The 27,544-nt window shown below is 41.1% G+C and overlaps 2 protein-coding genes across 4 annotated transcripts; both read left to right on the forward strand.

The window, feature by feature from the left end:
* Positions 1-1,145: 1,145 nt before the first annotated feature.
* trim46b (tripartite motif containing 46b) lies at positions 1,146-14,518 on the forward strand. 3 transcript variants are annotated; one of them, XM_069175877.1, is made up of 12 exons: positions 1,146-1,561; positions 4,227-4,488; positions 4,635-4,824; positions 5,368-5,566; positions 6,279-6,425; positions 7,001-7,096; positions 7,909-8,162; positions 8,829-8,950; positions 9,147-9,485; positions 11,587-11,816; positions 12,283-12,350; positions 13,045-14,518. In XM_069175877.1, exons 1-12 carry the CDS (start codon positions 1,469-1,471, stop codon positions 13,490-13,492), a joined length of 2,448 nt encoding a protein of 815 aa, XP_069031978.1. In that variant the 5' UTR covers positions 1,146-1,468; the 3' UTR covers positions 13,493-14,518. The 3 variants fall into 3 exon arrangements, with proteins under 3 accessions (XP_069031978.1, XP_069031980.1, XP_069031979.1); XM_069175879.1 differs by lacking the exon at positions 1,146-1,561 and adding an exon at positions 2,062-2,424; XM_069175878.1 differs by lacking the exon at positions 1,146-1,561 and adding an exon at positions 2,500-2,672.
* An 11,376-nt stretch (positions 14,519-25,894) lies between these two features.
* On the forward strand, positions 25,895-27,242 carry dpm3 (dolichyl-phosphate mannosyltransferase subunit 3, regulatory). The gene is made up of 2 exons (XM_069176161.1): positions 25,895-25,939; positions 26,193-27,242. The coding sequence occupies exon 2, from the start codon at positions 26,232-26,234 to the stop codon at positions 26,508-26,510; it is 279 nt and encodes a 92-aa protein (XP_069032262.1). The 5' UTR covers positions 25,895-25,939; positions 26,193-26,231; the 3' UTR covers positions 26,511-27,242.
* Positions 27,243-27,544: the final 302 nt, after the last annotated feature.

Genomic DNA, 27,544 nt, shown 5'->3' on the forward strand with positions numbered 1-27,544 from the left:
GCAGGGAACAAACAAACATTTATGTTAAAGTAAAATTAGCAAATAAAGCCGCAGGTATGTTAGGTTGGTTTATTCAACTGTCATCGTTTCCTATAAATAGCCTGTTATTTCTTTTATGGGGATTGCATCTGCATCAATCTGAAACAGCTGTCCTTCAAAAAACAAATGCATATTTGAAATAGAAATCTACCTGAATTCTTCATCAAGGTGGTCTGTTTTTGCATTTGACGAGTCTATTCTCCTCCTCCTCATATAAAATGACTGTTGGATGATTCACAAAATGCAACTATAACATCTTGAAATCGGCAGTGGACGAGAAATATGCGTAGGCTATTAAAACAATGCTGCAATAATAAACATACCCAATTTCAAGTAGAAGTCCTGCTTTCAATGCCTTAGGCCTATAAAATTAACAAACAAAATTATTATCAGTGAAATGTTCTTGAAATATAAAAAAAGCAAAGTACTTATGCATGTAGTGTAAAACATGAAAATACTTATTTACTGTTACAGTATCAGTGAGCTAATTCCAGGATCAGCTGTGACCAGAATCAATTACCTATTATCAGCAATGCCCAGAAACTCATGCTGGGGTCAGCAAAGAGCAGAAAGAATTCAATTAGATAGCCTTTAATTTCTTGCGAATCAAAATGGCTACAAAGCCAGCAACAGCATTGTCTGTGTGATGCCATAACATTTTGAATGCATATCCATACTGCACAATGAGCAGGCTGCTATCATTGATATTCTAACAACATTAAATTTTGCCCAAAGGAATTGAATATTTCCGAGGCTGACAAAACATCCCAGGTCATCTCAGACAGCAATCTGTGTTAATTAGCCTGAATATAGTGCCAGGGCTCAGATAGCGTCCATAATATATTCTACATTCACCTTGAACATGTTGACTTTTAGCTGCTGAGTTACAGAGGATCCGGAAAATCCCTATTAGCCTTGCTATTAACAATCGAAGAACCCGAGCAACATCATGGAGGAAACATGACTTGAGTTGAGATCCAAAGGTGTTTATGAAGAGGGGATTCATTACGAGTTCCCCTTTCAATGACATCGAGCTTTCTCCCTGCTGAGCCACATCATTTGAAGGCATCCGGTGCGGGATGGGAAGGGTAGGGGGCGGGACGTTTGGGTGAGGAATAAAGCCACAGGCATCTGTTGGGATTCAGCGTGGATATACATTAACAACAAATTCAGAAGTGGTTTCTTCTTTTTATATCTCAAAGCATCAGAAGATGATGCTCATTAGTCTTTTAATTTAGCGTGCGTAAAAATGTCCAGATCGATTGTATTTTGAAAAGAAAAAAAAAGGAAAAAAAACACGAAAACGTGAAATTTACCGAACGGTATACCGGCAAATTTGTATACTCTAGAGAGCGAATGTAAGTATATTTTGCGTTATTAATATGTACTTTATGGCCTGTGGCCTAAATACATCGCAAATTATATCCAGATGATGAAAACGGGGGGCAGCTATTTTCTTAAAATGGCAGAGATGGATTTAAAAACAGCCACATCAGCGATGGAAGCTTTGGTTCGTATCAGCGTGAGTATATTTTTGTTTTTGTGTTGTCAGTGGATTTACATTGAAATTAGGGTAGGCTATGTCTATATTTTTTATTTAGTGTTCTATAAAGACCACATTCAGCATTTTAAAATGGAGATCCAAATGAACGCGCGAATGGTACCTGCTTCAACATTCTCTGAAATGGGCCTATTCCATTTGTTTCTGAGCCCGTTGAGATCAAATAAAATACTCTGCATGTGGACAATAAAATATTGCCAATCCTAAATTGTTACCTTAGGTATCCCCCCCCCCCCTAATTCTGTAATCATATGGAGGAGATAAAATGCCTCATTCGGTGAATCAGACTGGAGCTTACTTCCTCTTCAAAACGGAGAGATTTTTTTTTTTTTTCTTTCAGATTAGATGTTGCAAATGTCATCAAAAGATAAAACAGCATGAGGGCAGACTGAAATTACACATTTCTTTTTTGGGCTCATTGGATGGTCGTTTCCATGGAGACGAGATGCAGGACTCTTGGGTTGCTGCTGAGGCAAAAGGAGGGAAAAAAAAAAAAAAAGGTGTGTGGATGCTGCTGGCTGCAACGGCGGCTGCAGGGTTAAAACATAGCCAATCATTTTCAGACACGGTTACAATGGCCAGGGGTATTGAGGTGCACGGACAGCACACGGAGGTGCTGCAAGTGACGTGCAGCATCTTTTCATACTGTCGAATTAGACAACATAGTCCTTTTCCTCGAAAGCCCATCTCACCGGTGCGAGGGGCTGCTTGCTCGCGATATAATGCCTCGGACCCCTCCCATCCTTTCTAGAGACAGCTCTCTCCCGCTGCTGGCGATACAGTACACGTAGTCTACTGTCATGGCGCCTAGATTCCAGGTGAAGGTAAGAATGCGCTGCTTGCTGCGACGCATGTTTTACGCCTTTACCACGCTGGCCTCATTTAGCAGTGCGCACTGTCCATTTGAGATGGATGCACAGAGCCACAGTTAGCCGTGGCGCATGTAGCCTGCAGAAAATGCAGTAGCCTGAAATTACGGTGGGCTGAACTGCTTGAGGAGGAGATAAAGACAGGCCGGAGTTGACATTGGAGAATGACACAGAAAGGCTGCTGTGGTGGACTGAGAGAGAAAGTAGGTTCGAATTAATCCAATTTCATGCTTTCATCTAGGACTAGGCTCTGCAGGAGCCAATCTCTTAATTGGCTGTAGCTCCATTTCACTATGTACACTGGGAAGATTTTGCTTTCATTAATCAACATGTCTGTGTGAGTTTTATCACCGGGCTGTATTGTGTATGTTTAGTCTTTCAAAAATTACAGATCCCCTTTATCTAAGGCCCACTGATTCTGCATCCCTATGCATGGTTTATAGTGTGCTGTGATAAGTTGTGCAGACGCTGCATCCCATCATATCACGGTGACAAAATCCCTAAATCCCCAATGCAGCATAGTCAGTCTTTTTGTCTCGTCCTGGTTTTGAAGTTAACTCCTAGTGTCTGTGATGACTGCCGCTGGCCCTGCAACAGTTTTGGTTGTAGGTTGAGGTTGTGTGTCAAGGGCATCCATGAAGCAAGAGAAAACAGGCCCACCTGACTGGTTAGAATACTAAAAAATTTAATATGCTCCTCCTGTACTGCATTAACAAACACTGACTGAACACGAAAAAAAATCAGAGTAATTATTACACATAACAGGATATAGAAATGATAATGGGGCTGTTCTTAAACCAGGGCATTCCTCCGTGAAGCCGTTAGGGTGACTGCAGCTGTGAAGTCAGTGGTTTCTGCAACAGCCAGTGTCCTTTTCTGTCACATCCATGTCCTTGAGCAGGGCAGTGACATGCTAACTGCTCCAATGTCCAGCTTTTCACTCGTTCTGACCACTATGGATTCAAAAGTGAGGTAGAGAAAGAGACAAAGCTGCTATCAAACAGTGATTTTCATAGTGATATAAACCAATGAACAGACAGACAAATAACACTATGTGTCATATTCCCTGTGTCATTGCACTGCATATTATCCTTGGTTCCCTACTGTGGTAGTGTGTACTGTGTCACCACAGAGGCCTTCGGTGTCTCTACATTGTCTGAATGTTGCATTAATTAAGATGAGTCTGATATGAGTAACTTGTGGATACACATCTGAGTCGGTAGTCACCTGTAACCTGGTGTAACCAATGGACTGTTTATAAAAATAAAAATAAATCACATCTGTATTTTCAGGTGTTGAGTAAGATATATGTAATAAATATAGACAATTTTCATGGTGTCATAAAAACATATGTGGGTTCTGGCTAAAGAGCTCATGCTCATATGCAGGGCTGTGATTTAAGGGATGCGAGTGGTTGAATAATTAATGTCTGGTCTTTATCCATATTTAACAAGATTGGTGCACTGTGTCGCCTTCTGTGACAGCTTTTCACTGCCCAGATACTGCACTTCCTCTACTGACCAAATAGTGGCAATAGAACTGTCAGGTATCAAAAATGGCTGGTCTGGTTAGATTCATAATCTTGTTGACAATCTATCATCAGATCGTTTCTGTTTTTAAATAAAATTTACTTTTTCAAGCTTCCAATTAAAGGTTTTTTGTTCAAATTTGCTGCTTCATGTATTGCATTCCTCAAGTTTTATTTCAAGATCTTAGAATAAACTAACTATTTTTTCTCACCACTTTGCCTCCAACAGTCTAACATGAAGAGCCTGGAGCATGAGTTGCATTGCTCTGTGTGTAAGGAAATAGTCAAACAGCCCGTGGTCCTGCCATGCCAGCACAGTGTCTGTCTCCTGTGTGCCTCTGAGGTCTTAGTGGCCAATGGCTACCCACCTCCAGAGCTTCCCCCAGAACCCAACTCCCCTGCCTCCACACCCAACACCCGCTCTCCTCGTCAGGCCCGCCGGCCCACACCTAAAGCTGAGCAGCGGCCCATTGACCGCGTGCTGCGATCAGGTTGGATTTCATTTACAATCAAAGTTTAGTCTTTCAAGCGGGAGAGTGGGGGAATATCTTTGTCTTGTGTCAATAAAAAAAAAAAAATCTGTTAGACTTTTCCTTTTGTCCCTGTGCTCATGACTGGTTTTACCTCTTGGTTTGAGGTCCCCACCCGCCTTCGCCATCCATGCAACGATCTCCCGGACATGGGACGTATCCAGGGCGACGCCGTAAAGAGGGCCCCCCCCTGGTGATGATGTTCCCCTGTGTCCCCTGTGGCCGAGATGTTGAGCTGGGAGAGAAGGGACTTACTGACTGTCTGCGCAACCTCACCTTAGAGCGTATAGTGGAGAGGTAGGTACTGCACACACACGCAAATATGAAACACAGTTTTCACAGAAAATAATGAAAAAAAAAAAAAAAAAAAAGAGTGATATTGTCCTTTAATGTATTAATATGTTTAGGGTCAAATTAAAGGATGCCTAAGACCGAAAAGCAGAGGGTGTGGGAGTCTTTCCAAATCTTATTGTTCAGCAGCAGCTGAACCATTAAAAACTCCTTCACAGCATTCACTGCAACACGCTGTAGCTACACTGGCTGACAGTGTGTTTCCACCGTGTAGCTGCTCACCTATTTTATACTGTTTGTCTCACTCTCACACCCTGCACCTTTTTCAGTTTTCAGGGGACAAGATAAGGAGAAAGTTTTATCATGTACATATTTGTTTTATGCTTTTGAAAACTTTTTAATTTCTTCTTTATTTGGTGGTCACATCCCCTGTGATGATTAAAAAAAAAAAAAAAAATCACAGTGCAACAAATACAATAACTAAAACCTAAATATAACCTTTGTCCTCTTTCTATCTGTGTTGGTGCCTTCTCTCCACACCACCACCAGGTACAGACACACAGTGAGTCTGGGCAGTGTGGCTGTGATGTGCCAGTTTTGTAAGCCTCCTCAAACTCTGGAAGCCACCAAGGGCTGCGCTGACTGCAGAGCCAACTTCTGCAATGAGTGTTTCAAGCTCTATCACCCCTGGGGAACGCCACGGGCGCAACATGAACATATCCTGCCCACTCTCAACTTCAGACCAAAGGTACTGTGAGACACTTACTGCTTATCTACATGTAATATAATAAACTCTGTTTTCATATATCTTTTAGAAATTATTTGATGAAGAACATTTACAGAGACTTAAAAAATACTACAAACAAAAAAAAAAGAAAATTCCTTTCCTGTTTGCACCACTTTCTAACAAGCTGTGCTCTACAAAGGGTTTCTAAATTGTTGAACGTATGTACTTAGATAAAGAAAGAGAATTCCTAGAACAGAAGTTAAATTATGTAACATAGTTTTAGAGATAAAGGTTATCCAAAAGCACCTGTTAAGAATGGTTTCACCTGTCTGTTGTTGTATGTTTTCAGAAAGTATGAGGGAATCTGGTCAAACATTTTTGAAATTTCTTAGACAACATTCTTATGAGTAGTCTTTCGCCTGATGCTGCTACAGTACATACACAGGATCTACTGCTATATTAGAAACGAGATGCAGAGCTGTCCAGTTAAAGCAGACATAGAGAGAACAGCTTTTCTAGTAAACATAGTTTCTCACACGATTGATCCTTCACACCATGTAAGAACATGGTGCACACTGATCCTCTCATAGACCATCATACCTGACAAAAAATACAAAATCAAGTTTTTAAATTCATTGGTGTTAAAAATGTATAAAGGAATCGCAGAGATGGATTCACGCAGGTTAAATTTAACCCCCAACCCCACCCCCACTGCCACCCCCCCACCCCATAGGTTCTGACCTGCCCAGAACATGATCAGGAGAAACTGCAGTTCTACTGCAGGTCCTGTCAGCGGCTGCTCTGCCCTCTCTGCAAACTGCGCCGTGTCCACACTGGGCACAAAATCCTCCCTGTGGCTCAGGCGTACCAAGCACTGAAGGTATGGCTCCCAATCTGATGTGTTTCTCTGCATGAATGCAACAATGAAAGGTTTACTGCATAGGAAAGTTATGAAAAACACATTTTAATGTGGAAACATACAGTTTAGTTGAATATATAAGATTGAAGTCAGTGTATATATTAAACCTCCTTTAATAGACTCCTATTGTCACTCCAGGAAAAAAAAAAATCTGTTTTGTGATCATCATTTAACTAAACTAAATTTACTAATTATTTACTAGTAGGTTTATATCTAAATTTTGAATTCCAATATGATTACTCAGTTGTAAACTAACCTGCTATTTGCTTCTCGACCATTTGAAGTTTAATCATTGAGTCAATATATTAGGATCTTTTGATAAAGTTCAGTAATACTGTGACATTTTAAAACTGCTTTACTTCAAAATGTTAAAAAGCAGCTTTTAAAATATTGTATGGAGGCTAAAAAAGCACAGCATGTACAGTAATATAGTTAAGTAAATGGGCGAATGCAGAGTTACTGTAAGGCTGCGTGTAACGATTAATCTGTGTTTATCTGTTGTTTGAATGTCGTGTTTTCTGCTGTTTATTTGACAGGAGAAGATTACAAAAGAGATGAACTACATTCTGTCCAACCAGGACACAGTTCTGGGTCAGATTACCCAGCTGGAGAGTTCCATCACTCAGACTGAGGTGATTAATACTATTGGCCGACAAAATGATGCTTCTAAATTCCACACAACTGTTGAAGCTCCTGTCTGTAGATTTTTACTTGGCCCCTTGGTTTGGCTGCCAGTTGGCTGCAAAAAATGTGACCTCAGTCAGTATTGTAGAAAGTTGACAGAAAATATTCCAGTTTATCCTATGAAATACTTGATATAAAATATGAAGCCCTACACTGCACTGTAATAGTGGTATATAAATACAACATTGTTTTATCTGTTTACACCCCAACTAGAAGTCGTTAGTGGTTTGGATGCCAAATGCTTTTGTTTGTTTGTAAAACGGCTGCAGATATTCGATGTGACCTAAACTTATTTGACTCTCATTTTCACCAAGCTGTTATGGAATTCATGCTTAGATACTTACATAAATGTGTAAATGAAACCTTAGTCGAACTTAGAATCTGACTCTCAATCATGCTTCTCACAGAGTAGCATCTGTTGGTGCAACCAGGCAAAACAGCTGTTGATTTCATAGTTACAACTGGGCTTGTGGAGTCAGAAATGTGTAAAAACAGAGTAAACATCATTTGATGTATTGTTTTTAATCCTAATGTTATAGAGAAGAGCAGCAATCTATCATTTAAAGCATCTTTCTTGCTGTTCTTGACGCACACAGGCTTTTTAAAAGTAATTTAATCTACTTGTGTGAATTTTGAAACCTGCCGTTTTTCGTAAACCTTTAATAGAAAAAGCCTTATGAATCAGGTTTTGCATGCCAGCATCAGCAGGGTGTTAGTTTTCAGATATTTGAACCTGTCCGTCTATCCTATTCATCACCAGGTAAACAGTGTGTCAGCCAGAGAGCAGCTGGCTCAGAGCATCAGGGACCTGACGGCCGCTCTGGCTGAGCGTCACGCGTCGCTCACCCAGGCTCTGGAGGTGGCGCGACAGAAGCGAGGTGAGGCACTGGCTGCTCAAGTGTCGGAGAGACGGGGCTTGATGGAACACGCCGGCCTCCTGGCGTTCACCCAGGAACTGCTGAAAGAAACAGACCAGCCCTGCTTTGTGCAGGCGGCTCGCCAGACTCACAACAGGTTTTCCATTTGTTTACCTCTGGCATCGCTCTCTGACTTGATAGAACAGATCGTAGATTAACTCTGTCTTTATTTTTAATTTTTTTTTATCATTACAACATGTGCTATTCTGTGCTAATCAGAAACAACAGAAATTGTAATTGATATTCAAAATTGTTCTCATTGTCAACAAATCCCATGAAAAGCAGCAGTGAATTGATCCCATTAATGAGTATTATCTGTGTGTCCAAAGCCTGATATAGCTTTATATAGTCTCTCACAAAGTGCACCAGATGTGTTTTAATCTGTAGGTGAAAATAGTTTCCAACAAATTCAGTTTCCTTCTGTTAATTAACATTTGCTAAAAACAACAGTGCCCAGCTGTTTAAGAAAACTACTTCACCATTTATTACCAATAAATTTATATTTTTGTAACCTGTCTTTATCAGAAATGAATAGGTTTGGGACTGACTCAAACATGGCAGTGAAGTCTGGGAGCACTGACAGAGGAGTAATGCGCTGTTGGTTTTCTCCCATTCGTGGGATTTGTTGACATTATTTTTTATACAGCCTTCCCACCTCATCAGTCTGTCTCCCCCTCCCACTCATCCTAGATGAAAGCATTACGTAAACACAGTTCCTCCTTGATTCCTCTGACACTGCTCTCCCTGTTTTTCACTGTACCAGGCTGAGTAAAGCGATTGAGAATCTCCAGCATTTTACATTAGCTGCGGATCCATCCTTCAGACACTTCCAGCTGGACGTCTCCAAAGAACTCAAACTCTTGACAGAACTGAACTTCATCCAGGGTGAGAGGGGGGAGTGGTGTTAAGAAGGGCGAGGAAGGGTGAGGGTGAGGATGGAGGTAGTGGAAGGGGACCAGATAAGGAGGAAAGGATGCGAAGACTAGAGTGAATGTGACCAGTGATAGAGGTGAAGATGGCAGTACATATATGACATGTCAAACTCATAAATTTGAGTTAACCAGTCAATCTCCTGTCTTAGCTCCCCTGGCTCCAGTAATTGACACCCAGCGCACTCTGGCCTACGACCAGCTCTTTTTGTGCTGGCGCCTGCCCCCGCAGTCTGCAACCGCCTGGCACTTTTCTGTAGAGTACCGCCGTCGGGGTGTGGTGCCAGGAGGAGCGTCCAGGGGCGGGATCAGAGGAGGGCTAGCTGCTGCTCGCTGGGGCTGGCAACGACTGGATGAAGTGAGTGGAAGCAGTGCTGTGATTGACAGGTTGGAGATGGACAGCGTTTACGTGCTGCGGGTGAGAGGCTGCAACAAGGCAGGCTACGGGGAGTACAGCGAGGAGGTGTACCTGCACACACCGCCAGCACCAGGTGAGGACACGCAGTGAACTTTTCAGTTGTCCGTATTAACAAGTGGACAGGAAGAGCCAAGGGAAATTGCCTTAAACATGCTGTGTGGGAAAAAAAACCAACATCAAATTAATTAACAAGGCGTAAGAGTTACTTTTAGACACATCACAGCTTGTAGTGGGAAAACAAACACACCTTGATTCCTGCTTTTAAATCAAGTATGACTCATTGATGCATCAATGTCGAGAATAGCGTTGGAAATGTTGTTAAATTGGTCAGAACGGTCTGTACATGTCATTATGTACAATAAAAGTATTACTGGTCCCATTAACTGGTCCTCCGGTCCATAGAGGCAGAGAGACCCTCTTAGTGTGACTTCAATGAAGTCCACAGTCCACTTTCTGGGCAAAAATGTAGTCTTAAGCTGTAAACGAGTGAAGTATGTATATCATCCTTGGTGAGTTGCAGTGAAAGGCAACAAACACAAAGAGGGAATTTTGTACAACAAGCAGACAGCAACTTTATCTAAATCTAAATCCCTTTCAAAATGTTTGTTTTACTTTTTTAAGTTATTGACCCAAATTGCACTCCAAATGTAAGACACTGGATAAAAGCATGTGCCAAATTAGGGGAATGATTTTGCACATCTATAAGTGATTGTATCGTAGTCTATACTGCAAACAACTCCAATCTGCTGCTTGTTTGAGTTTGGGTTCACTTTCTTCCAGTAAGCTTTCAACTGAGATGTAACGTACACATTCTGTATGTGTCTTAGCCAACAGTTACATTTTCAATCAACAGTTAGGTGAGCTGTAATGCAAAAAAAAGGCTGCTGATTTCCCCCCTGACGATTAAGTACACTTGATTTAACTTGAGGACTCTGTTAAATATTTGTTCTATATTATGTTACAGGAGTGGTTTGAGGAACTTTGAGGTGAAATGATGGGACTGATTAAAGTCCCCTATCATGCTCTTTAAACACCTTTAGGATGGAATTGGTTTAAAGGAACTTAAGGAAGGTCTTTACTAAAGGCTTGATGGCTGCCCGACTTACAGCTACTTTACTTAGTGTAAAGTGTATGACAGGAGCCATTCACCTTTTCACACCTACATTTTTTCATCATTTACAATTGAAGCATTAGAACGGTTGCCATGGTGAAATGCTTAAAAATTCATTTTAAATTTTTTTCTGCCATTCCTATTTTCTTTTTCCGATTATCTCCACCTCTCTCTCCACTTCCAACACATCATCACTTTCCTGTTCTTTATTTAATCACCTTTCTCTCATGTATTTTTTTTTCCCATTTCACAGCTTTGTACTTGTCACCCTCTACTGTGCTACTTCCACGCAGCCTACTACCTACATGCCTCCTACAGAACGTAAGAAGTGCATTCATACCCTGTCACCTCTTCTCTGTACTGCCATGCCACATAATTATCTCCTCTTCCCCTCTCTCTCTTTGTGGCCATCCCACTCATCCTCTGTTCTTCCACCCCTATTGAGACGCCCACTCATCCCTCCGTCTCCCACTTTACCTCTTATAACGCGATCTGTCCGAGTGCTGATGAGGTTGGCAGTTTGTTAAGTCCTGAGGCTTAACAACATGGATCGGATTCAGATCTAGGACTTTTTAATAGTTGATTTGAGTGGTTGGTGAATTCCTAGTGTCCCTGTTGGCTGTTTTCCCCTCCTGCTATATTGCATATCCTCCCTCTGGATTTCCTCTTGAAAAGAACAGCACTTCCCACTGCCAGAACTTGGTTGCGACACCTTCTGTATTTTACTCCCTCAGTCATCAATGGAGAGATCGATGTCGTTTTCTCTTGCAGTGCTGGTAGGAGGAGGTGCATGCCTGCTCTCTGTCCCTCTCCCCCCTTGCTTCTCCTCTCAATGGCTTCTTATTCTCCTTATTTCTCTTCTCCTCGCTGCTCTCTGACTGTAACTGTACCACTTTCCCCCTGTTGCCTCCGAGTCTTCCCTCCTGTCACTTCTAAAATTCCTAAATGTCATTTCTGAATGCACCTGTCTCTTTGTCCTCTCATTCCTCTCTCCTCTTCTCGCCTCCGTTCTCTTCTTGTTTTCCTCCCCTCTCTGTCCTTTTCTCTTCCTGTCTCCTCTCAGTGCTAAACTTCTACCTTGACTCCCGCTGGGGTCTCCATGCCGACCGGCTGGTGGTCAGTAAAGAGCAGCGCTGTGCTCGCAGCGTCCCTGGTCTCTCTCTGCTACAGGCTGCTGACAACGCCCTCACTTCCTGTCACCTGACTTCTGACCTCCTGGTGGGGGATGTAGCTATTACACAGGGACGGCACTACTGGGCATGCTCAGTGGAGCCTGGCTCTTACCTAGTTAAGGCAAGTAAATCCTAGTAGTATTCTATTTGGATACTACATACTCACAGTGCAGAATACATAGTATAGTGAAATATAGTATGCCAGGATCAGACTTTACGATTTATACATAAGCGATATTAAAGCTCTGTTTCAACTCTTACAGGTTGTTTTTTTTCAACAATTTTAAATATTCCTGACCAAATATACAATAATTGAAGTTAAGGTTTGAAACAAAACAATCATAGGTATTATCTATCAAAAAGCTGAAAAACACATATTGACCTGCCTCATCAGGACTGTGGGACTGTTTGATTGCAGTTGTTTTTGAAAAGGGTCATATAGAAAGTTATCACCAGAGTGGATGCATCTTCATCTCACGAAGATGTATGTACTTCTGCTTCACTTTAAATGAATAAAGATTAAGATTTGCTACAAAATAAATGTTGATTTAATTACAAACTGGTTGCTTTTCTTGTGTCTTGAACAGGTGGGGGTGGGTCTGGAGTCCAAACTGCAAGAGTGGTTTCACCTTCCACAAGACATGGCCAGTCCACGGTGAGTAGAGGGAACATGAAAAATAAATTAACAGAAATAAAATAAAATTGAGGAATAAATGTATGATTTGCCATAAAATAAACACATATGTGTGTGCTTCAGATGAAAATAAACCAACAGATAGATTTGGAAATTGGTCTGACATTTGCAGCTTTATCTATTTGAATTTAAATCCTCAATACACCGAAGTATGTGAAAAGTCAAGCAGGGTGAATACTTACCAACTATTTACCTTGAACCTCAAGCATGTGCAATTTAAAGTGCATTAAAACTACTTATACAGTGAAAAAAGAAGTCAAATAGAAGTAAATAGATAAATTGTAAGAACATCTAGATTTTGCACTCAAATTGGTGCAAGAGAAGTCTGAATTCAAACTTAATCAAAACTATGGGAAAAAAAATAGGCCGAGCCTAACTGAATAAATCCAGGAACATTGATTTGTATTAAAAAAGAAAAGAAAAGGTATTTTATCAATATTCACTAATACTACTTAATACTATCGAGTTTAAAGTCTGTTTTGGAACACTAAAGGTTGTATAAATACAAGGATACTACATGTTAGGGGGGTACATTCAGCAAATAGTTTGGAAATACCTGTAATGGTGGATAAAAAATAAGTAAAACAGACCATAGAGATGACTCATCTGCTGTAGCAGTCAATTTCATCCTCATTTTTGAAAACGGTCTCTCCAGCTACGACCCAGACAGTGGCCATGACAGCGGAGCAGAGGATGCCCTGGACTCTGCTCCGCCTTTCTGCTTCCTCACTATGGGGATGGGTAAGATCTACCTGCCCCAGCACAGCTACCACCACCACGGTAGCCACGGGAACAGCATCCGAGACCCCATCACCAACGGCAACAGCCCCTCCTCGCCCGTAGGCCTCACCTACCCGCTGCCGCCCCGGCTCGGTGTGTGCCTTGACTTTGAGAAGGGACGTGTCACCTTCTACGACGCCCACTCTCTGCGACCTCTGTGGGAAGGCCACGTCGACTGCTCCGGCCCCGTGTGCCCGGCTTTCTGTTTCATTGGTGGAGGGGCACTACAGCTGCAGGAGCTGGTAGCCAATCGCAATGCAGATCAGACTCCGGTCAGACGGGTAACAATCCAACCCCGTGGCTCCAATTTAAATAACAACTGATGCCTGAACGGAGGTTTTAATGGTAATTTGGAATGTATTTGGTAATTGTGAATTATTTACTCAGCTAGAGCGAAAAGTTAGATATCTCAGCGACTTTCTTTTGGTATTTAATTTTCTTGTATAAGAAAATGTTTCTATAGGAACAAATATGCAATGTAATTATGTTTCTTACATTTTTGTTACATGCAGTTTTGCAAGAATTATTGCTTAAGTATTGTCTGGTAAATCCAGCACTTGATATGTAATTATATCTCCGATGCTTGCACTTGTAGCTGGCTAAATTGCATACATTTATAAAGCTTATGTATATAGGGCACCACACAATTTTGTCTTTATTGTAGAAGCTTTTACTCATTTCATGTTCTCAATGTTTCGCTTTTGTTGTAAAGATATGAACATTATGTGAGTAAAAAAAAAAAGTCTAGACTATTTTATTGCATCTATAACTAAAACTGTGTTTAACCACAGTTAACGCTAGTCATTCACCCATTATGATCCCAACCAAAGTCATTGTTTTTCTGGGACGTAAATGTGGTAAATTATAGGTAGAGAGGAACAATGAGGCAATACTGTAATTAGAAGCTCCAATTATACCTCTGCTGCACAGCTAATCACTAGTTTCCACAGTTCTGTTTGTGCATTGTATTTCAAATACATGAGTCAGATGTCTGTGTGTGTGTGTGTGTGTGTGTGTGTGTGTGTGTGTGTGTGTGTGTGTGTGTGTGTGTGTGTGTGTGTGTGTGTGTGTGTGTGTGTGTTTAATTCCCTGTGTGCTTGGGAACGTGTGGTTTGACTGATAACAGCACTGACTGGCTGACAGTAAAAAGTTTTCTCGTAAATAATACTTTTGATTTTTTTGATTTTTTTTTTAACCTTGCTTGATTGTAAGTTAATGAGCAGCGCTTCTTATGAGAAGAATAGCAGATTAGCTCCATGTAAACTTCACCTGCTGGCAGAATGTTTGCAGAAGAAAGATGGATTAAGGAAATAAACACTGAATAAATGCAAATTGTTTCAATTACTGAACCACTTTCTGTTTCTTCTTCACTGAGAAGGAATCACTGTCACAGTTTCACCACTAGGGCGCAGCAAGACTCTACAGAACCCTAAAGGACATCTCCAACTTCATCTCAACACACTGCAGGTTTTGTAATGGTTCGAATATTGTGAGTCGTGAAGATGAATAATTGGATCAACTTTCCAAACAATATTTGTTTTAGGATATTGGCAAACAGGTTCTGAAATCTGGCAAAAACAAGACACAAACTTTCTATTAAATCCTTACAGTTTACTGATATATGGATCTCTTGTATGGATCTTTAATTAACATTTATGGCCCCAGCTTTTTTTGTTATTACACTCTCAATAGCATGTTTTTAGCTTTGCTTACATTGAATTTAACTTCTTTCATTTACCATTTTGGTCTTGAATGGGCTATGAAATGTGCCATGTAATGATAACATGAGGAAAAAGAAGAGAGAATTGGGTCATGCAGGACTCAACAAAACATATTATATAGGCAAGCACCTAGTTTGTAAATGCACACACTGTAGCCAACCATTCACAGTCAAACGTACTAATTTATTGTGGGAAATACAATAACAAGAGGAATAACCGTTCTTTAGTTGCAAAGGATCAAAAATCAACTAACTGTTCATTGTCAGGTCTCTTGGGGGAAAACAGCAGGCAAAGATATACCAATGACAATTTTTTTTTTATTTTTTTTTTTTTAATAGAAACAGATTCAGCTGAAGGAATCCAGATCATTTATTTATCCTGCATAATTTCCTGTTCCACACTCCAGTCAGATGGTGGTAGTAATGCACTTCTAAGCTGGTTCACCAACTGCAAATAAACACCAAAGAAGAAGAAAGATTAGTGGGCTCTCATGAAAGTAAGACTTTTTCAAACTACAAAAACATATATGACCCACTACACTTTGACTGACTAATGATAGCCACAATATTAGAATCATTGATTTAATAGCCCACAAACATTTACGCATGTTGGCTGATTTGGACGACCATCGTAAAGTCGAACTGGAGGATTCCTGCCAAGTTTTTGAACTCCACAGAAAAGCATTCACTGCCAAATGGTCTCTTATACATTTGGAATCACATGTAAGACGTGCTGTGGAGGAATTACCTGTAAGTCCCCTTTATTTTTTACACACATGCAATAAAAACTTCACATACTAACAGACATATAATGCTTGCCATATAGTCCCACTGATATCGTGAACAGGACAAAACTTTCGTTCTGTAAAGTTTAAAAGACGCCACCTACGGACTAATCAGGATTTACAACAGAAAGCAGATTTTGCAGATGCCTGAAATACCTAAAAACGTTGTAATGTTTGGCCTTTCCTGATAGGAAATAATGGGCTTATGGTATTTTCCACATATCAGAAGTCATTTGCCTGCCTTTGAGATGCTTACTCAATGAAATACCTCGGGTGAATAAATAGTGATGACCATCTGCTTTTGATGGAGATATTAACACCTCACATGTGCAGGCACTTAGCATTCCTTATGTAAATGTAATGTAAATCGCTGGAGTTTACCTTTTATGAGCTTCAATATGAAAATCCACACATGTGTTTAATTGGACCCACATTCAAGGGGAAACTGTACGGGGATTTTGGGTTTGCCTCAACCACAGAGGGAAAATAAAAACGTAGGAGAAAAAAAAAAGAGATCGAGAGAAAAGAAATAATAAAGCACACAGCCTTGATACAAGCCAAGGTTTTTTTTTAACGTCCTAATACCCTCAGATAAAAATATTGCCTCCAAAGGGAGGGTCAGCTCTGATCCCTCATGATATAGAAGAAGTGGAATGTACTGTAAAGCATGAATACAGTACCGCACAGTCCTCCACCCACCCCCTTGAGCTTGCTGCACCTCTCTTCTTTAGTCCAAATCTGTAACAGATTGGGTTTAGTCTGACTGGAGGTATGTAGCCACAACACCACATGTAGGGGTCTGCATAATCCCTCTGCTGAGTATTAAGCACACAGCATGGGCATTCTTTTAAAGACCTGGCAGGAATTACCAATCCATAATCTCCATGATCATCATTTAGTATAGTTCATGGGCGAGGACGGGGGGGGGGGGAGAAGTCGTCTGAATTTATGAAGGATCTCAGAGCTGTACACAATCTGTGAAAGGCAGTGTGTGGTGCCATCTGGAGAACACAGAGTCTGTTGGAATCCGCTAACCCAACTGTCTTAAATGACATGAAGCTAAACCACATGTTCAAAAGACCTGATTTGTTTGCTGAACGCACTACGTGGTTTCTATAGCCCGAAGTGGAATACATTGTTTATGGAGAACCTATTCTGCTGAGTCAAAACCATCATTATGGATCTCCGTGATGGAGGCCTGCAATAGAAATTAAGTAGCCACTGGGTGAAATAAGAACAACAACAAAAAAGACATTAATATGATGTGTTTGTGATGCAAGTTTGCTTTTTGAGAGCTGGTACCTACGCTGTGAAAGTTTTATTTGATTCATTATTCATCTTCCGAAGGACAAACCTCTATATTAAAATCACAAGAGGTGACGAGCGAAATTTTTCTCCCTCTCCATACGTATCAGGTTATTTACTCTCCCAATTGAATCACATTCACATCATTCATTTATTGTACTGAGTTTGCTCTGCCTTTAAATTCAATAACGTCGCTTTGATCTTATTTTTTCCAGACGTGGCCACCACTGAAACATTTATGTTTCTCTTTCTCATCCATCCATCCACCCATGAGACAGAAAAGCATTAATAATATACAACTTCCTGCCTTTATCACATTGATAATCTGAATCCAGATAGAAGGGGGGAAAAAAATCAATCAGCTAAATGTTGGTCTAAGAGGATTTGAGGGGCATAGCGGGGGCATCGTCCCTTACTATAATAAATGAGGGGTGTCAGTAATGCTAGACACATCCCATATGGCCACATACTGTAACCCAGTGCACTGCAATAGTGAGAGAAGACACAAGGCTAATTCACTTTAACATTTACACTCCAGTGGAATATTGGATTTGTGTACTTTGTTTTCTCCATTCAATGATGCAAGGAGTTTTAAGCAATAATTGTGTAGTTTACCGTGCAAAGCTTCCTGCATGCAGTGCACAATTGTACAATTAAAGTGCCCTCTGACATCCAGCGGTACACTACAGGAGCAGATTGGGAAATACACATATTCGTTTTCTTGTTAAGAGTTTGATGAGAAGATAAATACCACTGTCATGTCTGTTAAATATGAGGTTGCAGCCTACAGCCAGGTAGCTGAGGTCAGAGCGAAGCTAAATTGATCCTTTTCCTTTGCTGTGGAAGCAGTGACTTTCTAGAGTCTGACACCTCAGATAATCACTGTGGATACTGTTTCCTCCCGTTTCTAGTTTTTATGCTAATCGAACTATTTTGCAAGACTTTGAACTATTTCTTTAACTCCGGACTAAAACCATGAAGGCGAATGTCTCACTCTTTACGAGTGATTTCTTTCTGAACGCAACACAACGGTTCACTGCTTTCAAACATTAACATATTTTTGTTTGGATCAAGTGTGAGAAGTGGACCACACTATATTACATAGCTCTTGGCCCCGAGGCGTATAACTTTCAGGATGGCGAAGCTTCAGATATATGTCTGTACACTCAGACTTAACAACGTGGATATTATTGTTTCCATAAAACCAAGGTGTGGGAGAGCATTTTAGCGAGACTAATGACACAAAATTCTTTGTAGCAAATGGCGTGAGCAGGTGTGGGGCCATTGCATGCGTGGTTAGAAACCATGATTTTGGATGGAGCTTTATGTGCTATCTGACATATCCATTCAGTAAGTCTGTCAGTCAGTCAGGATGCAGCATATTCTGAGTGGTTTTCCACCATGGTCAAACATGCTGAGTCGGACCGCAATATCCCCTGCACTGTTAAAATTCCAGATCTCCAAGAAGTAAAAGGAAAGTCAAATCAGTATGTCAACAGGGGATCTGTAAACCACACGTTTCCCGGACAGCTCTGTCAAGACCAGCTGTGCATACATCATAGCCTGCATGATCTGTGCACACTGTTAAGAGAGGTAAGAAAAAGGGAAAGTTAGAGGTAAAGAAAGAAAACAGACAGAAAAAGAGAAAGGCGCAAGGCAGCTGATTGCAGCAGAACATGAAATGGAGGAGGGGGAGTCAGTATTTGATCTGTGGAAAGATAAAAACACTCTGACCATCTCTCTGAAGTCTAATGACTCCTTGGTCCTATCTGTTACCACGTCAATGCCTCACAACAGCCCACCCCAGCCTCCTCGTCTGTCCCTCCCCACCTTCCAGATGCTCACCCAGTGACAGGGTGAAAGGTTGGCAGGTGCCTCAAGGAGCAGCGAGGAGCCCCAGGGTCAGATTTCTCTGGGGTCAAACAGCCGCGGTCTTTGGGTGGAGCTGGGGCGGAGGGGCAATATGGCTGGTGTCCAGATAGACGGAACCACAGAGCAGAAGTCTGACCTAATCAACTTCAATTATGGGTAATGACAGACAGCCACGCCTGTTTGAGGAGGCCGCAATCAGCTTTCAGGGTATTAGCCCACCACAAATCCATAATCCTCAAATCCCCGACTTTTAGCGTTTCGATATAAAGTCACAAATGCGTCAACAAATGTAACAGTGCGTTTGTGCAGTTTCTCCCAAACTCATTTGTAATTCTGAAATAAATAAGTCGCTGCACGTTTCATTTGACAGTCACTGAATATATGTGACTTACTGCACGATAGCTCAACTCTGCAGCCTCTTTAAATGTGTAATTAGTTAGCAGAATAAATCGATAACATATGGATCTGTGCCCAGACGACTGAGTCTATGTGATTTCTCTGATCATGCAAAGCAAAGAGACCTCGACCCCGAACGCCGGACCTAATCTTGTGGAACAAGAAAGGACATTAACTGCATAATGAGACACCAAAGGCAATATCTTGTATGCAGTCAGTGATGCTCGCATCCATCGACTGGACGTAATTAGTTTTTGTATGTGACTTCAGGTTCAGCTCAGCATGTCTGGCTATCTGATACATGTTTCAGTTTATCCATAGTCCTCTCATTATAACAGTGGAATGAGTCAATAAAGTTTGCAATGTCCACACTGGAATCAATGTGCTATCGACAAAACACGAGTTGTCTTCCTGATGGTCTACAGCTGTATGCGACTAGCAATCCGATTTAATTCCCCCTGTACAGTAAACTCTATCACAGTAAAACTATGCAGTGGGCAGATTAAGACTACTAGAAAGAGTTCCCCTCTTCTTCCCATAACTATCCATTATGTAAATACAAGATGAGGTCATTTTATTCCAGTCTAGACATGTAACCCTCCATCATCCACCCCTTGCTGTGTACACAGCGCTGACCCACATTAATACATTTATAATCAATACCTCCTCGGGTCCCGCGTGCAGACTCGCCTATCAGATGTTGAAGGAAATTGTGCAGTCCAATTTAAAATGGCCCAGGGGGAACTTTCATAACCATGTGCCAATTAGTTCCACTGTCAATAATGGTAATGCTAAAGGACATTGTGTTTCAGGGTGAGAGGAGAGAATAGATAGAGGGAGGCGGGAGACATCATCAAGCTTATGCCCGTTGTTCATTGTTAATGGCTGTTACACTGACAAGAAGCATTTGATCAGACACACACACATATAGTGGGTTCGTGGATGTGGTTGAGGGGGTTGTGTTATTGGGCAGAATTACACAACCCGTGAAGATAATAAGTAATGACGTCTTATAAAGGTCAACAAACAAAGCACTAGTGGGACAAACACAGGCCGTGTGATGAGATTCATTAGGACAGCATTGAGAGCGTGGAGGGAGAGAGAAAGGGCAGACGAGAGAGAGAGAGAGAGAGAGAGAGAGAGAGAGAGATGGGGGGTGGGGCAGGAGGTGGGAGGGGGGAAGAGGGGAGGTTTGTATTTTTTTTGGGGGGGGGGTTGCATTCCTCCGCTGTTTCACCGTGGCCGTCACAGCAGCAGCTGAAACAGGTGTGCCTTTTTACTCAGGCCACCGGGGGCAAGACAAGTGCTATTCTCACATGGTTAAGGCTGGTCACACTTGACCACACTCTGACCTTACACCCACTTGAGGAGCCCAAGACTTCATTAAGTAGGCCCTAAGTAGCACACAGGTCCCACAACTATTATCGCAGCAATTTAATACAGACTCTCGGCGTCCCTAAATGATTTTGGCTCAAGGATATTTATGAGCTCTGTGCTTATCACTGTCAAAACTTTCAGGAGCCCTGCTTTGAATTCAGGACCCCCGATGAGAAGTATCACCGGGTTCTCCACCCTGATGTGTCTACTTTGATTCATGGTCACCTCAGCTGTCTGAGGAGCCTCTTCTCAAGTTTGGAAAGTTAGCAAACAAACTTTGCTTCACTCAGCATGATCTGTCTGAGCACAAAAGGGTTTCCAAAGGGTCATTTGCCATTTCAGATTGGAAGCATCAAAGATATTTAAGAGGTGGTCTCGTTCAAGGATCAACACCAACTTAACCTAATGCTTTGATTGGGAAAACTATCACCTTAATATGTCAATGCTTGAGACTGTCGGACTTTTGTCACAAAGATTAACTACTGAGATTTGGACTTGATTTACTTTTGACCAATCTGCCTACAGACGCTACTTAAAGCATAAAAAGCAAAAACGTGAAAATTTCAAGTTTTGATGTGGTGAAAGCGACAGATAGTGGCCGGAAGATCTGGCATAGACACAGATCTTACATTTTCTTGCTCCTGCATCGGGGATAGCTGTGGCCAGAGGCATTTTGTTTTTCGGGTCGTCTGTCCCTTTCTTGAGAATGTAATATCTCAGAAACGCTTTGAAGAAACTTCAAATTTGGCACAAACATTTACTTGGATGCAAAGATGAACTGTTTAGATTTTGGTGGTCAAAGGTCACTGACCTCACAAAGCATGATTGTGGCCATAACTTAATCATCCATGCACTAAAATGGAGCAACATTACACACAAATGTCTAAATAGGTTAAAATGATGATGTAATGACATTTTATTTCCAAAAGGCCAAAGGCCAATTTCACTGTGACATTAAAATGTTGTGCTAAAACACTCTTCTGGCCATGATTATCAGAGCAGCAGACTGTGTCGGTGTTGGTCAAAGACTTAATTGTTAACACTAATCTTGGGTGTTCACCTTGAAACTGTGCTGATTGTGTTTATTTTCTTTGCTCTCGGGTTGAAGATGTGTGTGAAGCATCCACGTTTTAGAATTCTGTGACTTCTTTTCAGCAACATTAATATTTTAAGAATCGTCTACTGTCATGGTGACAACTTTGTGTTCTATCAGAATCAGATTTATTGGACAAATTCCTTCAAAGTCTTCATTACACATATCATATGAGTCTGGACAGATATGCAAACTGTAACTCGATTGGCTGGCAGAGGAATACACCCATGAGGCGGGAATTATGCAAATGAGTATGAATCTGCAAATTTTAGGCAAATCATTGAACTACTTGTTAATAGCTATGCTAAAAGATACATCTTTGAAAGGAGCCTTATGTAATTTAGAACATGTTAATTTGCCCTGGAATTGCATTTTGCTTGAACTGGAGTTGTCAGTTGTTTTTCCTATGATACTGATGTTTAAGGTTAACCCTAACCCAGCATGCATCATGGGTCATGCAACATCATGGTTGATTCTGATCACTTCACTCAATGAGGGCGCTGAATGAATACTTTTGCCCTCCGGTTGGTTTTAGACACATCAGCAGCTTCTTCTCTGTTTTGTTCCATTCTCACACGGTTTTTGACTTAATCATGTGACTTTCTTTCTTTGTAACAACTGAAACATAAAATCTAGAGAAGTACAAAAGTTGAGATTAAAAAAATATTCAAGTAAATGTAGAATTGCAGTTTTCTAAATTCAGCAATGTATAAGTACATAAAAAAATAGTCTGTGACCTTAACAAGAGTAAATTGTTGCTTCCACCGCTGAATTTAATATACTGTCGTACTTTAGTGGCTTTTAATAAGGTAATGGGCCAGTTTTTCAGATTTAAGTCATAAAATTGTTTCTGACCACAATGTAAAAATTCTTAGAATTATCTTTTGAAGGAATAAGTTTGAGGTGAGAGACAGGCCACGCTGTTCTGACACAACGCTTCGCCTTTCATCAACAAGGCCTCGTTTAAACTGAGTTTGACAAGGTCTGGGGAGTTTGCTGATTGGCCTGGCATTTAGCTGCCAGGCTCATGTCTGTCTGAGTTTATGCTGTACAGACAAAGAATTCATAGCAAAACCTGAGCTAGAAAGATTTCGGCGGGTTTTGCCAGACGCCCCTCTTTCTGTTTGGGATCTCCGACACGTATCAATTCTCACTCCTCCACCAGAAACATGGAACCTGGATACAGTGACGCACTTTAAGTCACTCTTTGCTTTTCCCAAACACATCTGAAGTCACATCTAATGACAACATAACACACGGCTAAGGTCTCCAGCTCAGGAAACAGAGGGTTCCTGTTTTTGAGTCCAAGCTCTATTGTTATCTCAAACAGCAATTTGACAGTGTATGTTCTCTCTCTCTCTCTCTCTCCTTCTGTCTGGTTTTTCTCTCCTTCTCCAGCTCTTGCTTCACACACTTGTTATATTACACAATTATTATCTATCTAAATCTTGGACCCTATATAGCTCTGTAGTAGCACACATTCTTATCTGGACCTTTCACTCTACAAATATTGACAAAGCCAGAGAGATAGAGTCAACAAAATTCTCCATCACCACTTTTCCTGTTTTATCTATGCCTCTTAGCTTTGCTCTGTTTGGAGTCACACCTATTTCTGCACTTGAGGATCAAGTATCCCCTCTGCCATCGCTCTGTCTCTCCCAATCCGTCTCACACACTGTCTTTATGCTTCTTTTTTTTTTTTTTTCCTCACTCGTCTACAGTACTATATTCTTCACTCTCCTTAAATTCTCTGCGCGTTGTGGGAACCAAGGTGCCGCATGCAGGCCGTTGTGCAGCTGAAGGTGTTAGGGGGATTGAAGAAAAGTCTGGATAAGCAACAGCTGGATTTAATGCACCATTAAGGTCACTGGTTGTTCAAGCTGCACCTGCAAATCCCCTGATTTCACCCCCCTGTCTAAACCTCTCTCCCCTGTCTACTCCCTCCCGCCTCTCATTTCTCTGTTGCCCTCTCCTCTTTCGTCCACATACTCGGTCACCCCTTCTTTTCATTCCTAGTCCTCTCAGCTTTCCCTCTCTTGTCCTGTCAGCTATGAAATCCCCCCCACACCCTCTCCTTTCTGTTTTTTTTTTTTTTTTTTTATCGAGAATAACTGCTGCGACTGCTTCACCCCTCTCTCGCTCTGGTCTCCCACATCCCTGTCTCCTTTTTTTTTTGTTTTACTTTGCACATCCCACTCGGTCTCTCTCTCTCTTTCTCTCCTTCTTTCTCAGTCTCAGTGTCTCTCTCTGGCTTCTTTCTTTCAGTTTCATGCCCCTCCTGCTCACAGGCTGTTGTGTTGTGTCTGCCAGGCCTTCTCGGCTGGAGCACAGGTTTCCTGAGTAGTGGAACGGAACAGGAGCTGGCAGGGAGATACACTGAGAAAAGCCAGCTCGGCCGTTCCCACTGAGCGTCACACACACGCTCACACTGCTGCTCATACCGATGCATTGCAGGCAGGACACAACACACGTTACGATGTATGTAGTGATGCAGCATGTCATGGGTAATCCCACCTGGATTCACTTTAATGTGTCAATGCAATGGAGTGAACTGACCTTGACGGTCTGATATGCGTCATATCACTTCCTATTAAGAGAAGCACGTTGAACACAGGGTCTAATTAAAAAACAGGATTATTTGATTCAATTTTGGATTTATTTTAAGTCTCCACTTTTTACTACTATATTATTACAATTTACATGTTGGCATGTTATTATTTTGAAATTATTAGGATTATAAGAATTTTGATAACCAATTGATACATTAAGTAATTTGTCAAACAAATACAAACATTCAATTTCAGCTTTCACAAATGTTAAGATCTGTTGCTCTAATATAATGTATACATTTTTTTCTTTTATTATCAGTGTTTATTTTTTTTTTTTTGTGAATTTGTAGATATCATCCTGGTTTTGATTAGTGGATTATTAGAAGCTTAATAATAAAAGTAATCATCAGCTGCATCTTTTTGTTCTGCAGTTCCTTCTTACGAAATTAAAATGCAGTGAAAAGGGACAGATATTTAGAACCCATAATAGCATGTATTGGGGCTGTTTTACAAAGCCACAAAGCTATTCTCAAAATAAAGCATTCTCTAAAATGTTTTGACAATGCAAACGTATAAAAGTAAATGTGTATTTCAGGATTTTAAAAGGTTTACGCAGCACACAGACATAAACCCTGACTGTCTTCCAGTCATGCATATCGCAGTCTCCATAAACAGAAGAAACAGGCTTTATCCCTCTGGCAGACGTGCAGATCGTCACTCGCACTATTAACACTAATGCAGACAAACATAAACACCACCCTCCCAAGAATAACTCTCCATTTTTCCCCAAAGAATGATGTTTATTTCTCAGTGGCTCTTTAGTGTATCTCTCGCCCCAGCTCACTGAATAATGTTTACACCTACTCCCACTCCTGATTTCACCCTGGAGAGATCTGTGCCCTCTGCACCTGGACAGTTCACCGCCCTGAATGAATGGACATTCCCCTCAGCACCTCAGGAGAAACTGAGATCAAACAACAGTGAGCTCCCTGCGGCCCCCTAATGAAATTGTTGTTGGATTCCTCACTTTGAAAAAAACCCATTGGTATTTATGGGTAGCTTTTAGCTACTGCTAATGGTAATCTCATTTACAAAATGGCTTTTCTAAATTAATAGGATGACACGTAGAAAGAGTTGTGTAATGTGAGTCAAACGCCTTACTGGGGGCCTCATTAAAGGCTCAGTTCAAATAAATTGTTTTTATCTCCCAGGAGATCTCCCAGGACCCTGGTGTTTTTAACACCAGACAAGAATCTAGTGAGGCATTTAAATGAAAAACACAGACAGCAACAACATTTGAGATTTAGGAAAAACCATTAGGAGTTGTGGTAATTAATCTTTCTGACCACTGTCTTCTCACTCCACTCTTGGTCCTTTCAAGTGGTCTTTACCTAACAAAACATGAATTATACATTAGAATATAATATGAATTCACCATGACATCAAGGGTGTATTAAAAGTTATATAATATATGAAATACGTTAATATAACGTTAGTTTTAATATAACTTTTGCATGCGAATAGAACACATTTGCAAGAAAGATAACCAACACTTTTTAATCGATTTGTTTGAAATTCGCGAGTAAGATAAAACAGTAACTCCATTTCCCATAAGGCACCACGTTTCTTGACGTCATTAATCTGCGCAGAGCTGAGGTGGCGTTTGAAAGGAGGTAAACACATCGGTTTATTTCGTCTAACAGATGTATTGAACGAAATGTCATCCAAACAAATGATTTCATTCGGATGTATTGCTTTTGCACAGCGGTTGTATTCTCATCACTAACGCGCTGTTGTTGTTTTTTCCTCCCTCGTGTTTGGTAGCCAGAAAGCTAACACGTTGCTCCTTCAGTGTGCTAAAGCGAAGCTAATTGAATAAACAACGCTTTAACTGCTGTTTGTTTTTGTTTTTTTTCTCTCTCTCAGGTTTGTTTTCCGGCTGCATCACTGGCAAACTTTTTCACCATGACAAAACTTCTGCAGTGGCTGTTCGGCGTGTCGCTGGTGGGCGCGGTTTGGGCTCTGGTTACCTTCGACCTGTTGGACCTGAGCCTGCCGCGGACGTACAGAGAGGTCGCCTGGCCGATGCCTCTCTATCTGCTGGTGTCGTTCGGCTGCTACTCTCTGGCCACGGTGGGATACAGAGTGGCCACCTTCAACGACTGTGAAGAGGCAGCGAAAGAGCTACGGGGACAGATCAAAGAAGCCAAAGAGGACTTGAGAAAAAAGGGCTTAAAGATGTAGGAATTAAGACCCTTTTGAGACTTGAGAGGAAAGCACGGACCAGTGTCACCACCACACGACACGGTGTATACACACTTGTGATGCCGGAGCTTCTTGTTTTAGGATGTGTGAAAGGTGTTGGGAGAAACTGAACTTTGAACCGACGTCCTCTTTTGTTGTTTCAAGCAGTCACGATCTGATTTTCCTCTTCGTACAGTCTTATTCATTATCATGTTTTGTTGATAGGATGTTAATCAAATACAGTTCAGCCAATGAGTTACTGTTTATTCATAAATGACAACTGTGTGAAGCTTTTTAAGAGATGTTTTTTTTTTTTCATGATCACAATTTCAAGCCCTCTTTTATAAACGACCTGAATTCCACCCAACATTAGTTTCTGTTCTAATCGGTTTGTATCATGTTTGAAAAACAATTCATCCACCAGCTGCTGTTCTCTAAAATACCGACAAAAAAAATAAAAATGAAACCAGAAAGTCACATCAGACTAAAGACTGTTTTCGCTGGGAATTCTCAGAATCTTTGGCTCTGCCTGTCGCTCTCAAATACAGAGGCTGGACCTTGTTTTCGTGTGTCTCTGGAGATTGTTGCTTGTCAGTGTCGATGGACTAGATTTTATCTGTAAAGAAGTGTACATTCAATTTTTTTTTTTTTTTTTTTTTTTTTTCAATTTCAGACTTGTGCCCTGCAGGTAGCGCTGAGAATGAATAAAATGGGAATCTATTTTCTTCAGTTTTTCCGCCTGCGAATGGATGTGTGTTTGTGGGCTGGGTGTTCGAATAGGGCCAAGAGGTATGCGAGTATGTGCATGAGTGCTCGCCTGTATGATGCATTCCTCCACCAAGCATAGCCCACATGGCCTGAAGGCTTTGTATTAACTGCTCAATGCCTTCCTCTGTATCATTGACAGATCTCTTTTGTCCCACATTGTAGCTAACAACACAAAATATTCATTATCCCGCATTTCTTTTTCTCCCCTCATAGAGGTTTGTTACAGAAATAAGAAAATCTAAGCTAAGTATGTAGTTCTGAGGTAT

Source organism: Embiotoca jacksoni, unplaced genomic scaffold (assembly GCF_022577435.1).
Source record: "Embiotoca jacksoni isolate LCO1_2020_lvr unplaced genomic scaffold, fEmbJac1.0.p SCAF_7, whole genome shotgun sequence".
NCBI classification, from domain to species: domain Eukaryota; kingdom Metazoa; phylum Chordata; class Actinopteri; family Embiotocidae; genus Embiotoca; species Embiotoca jacksoni.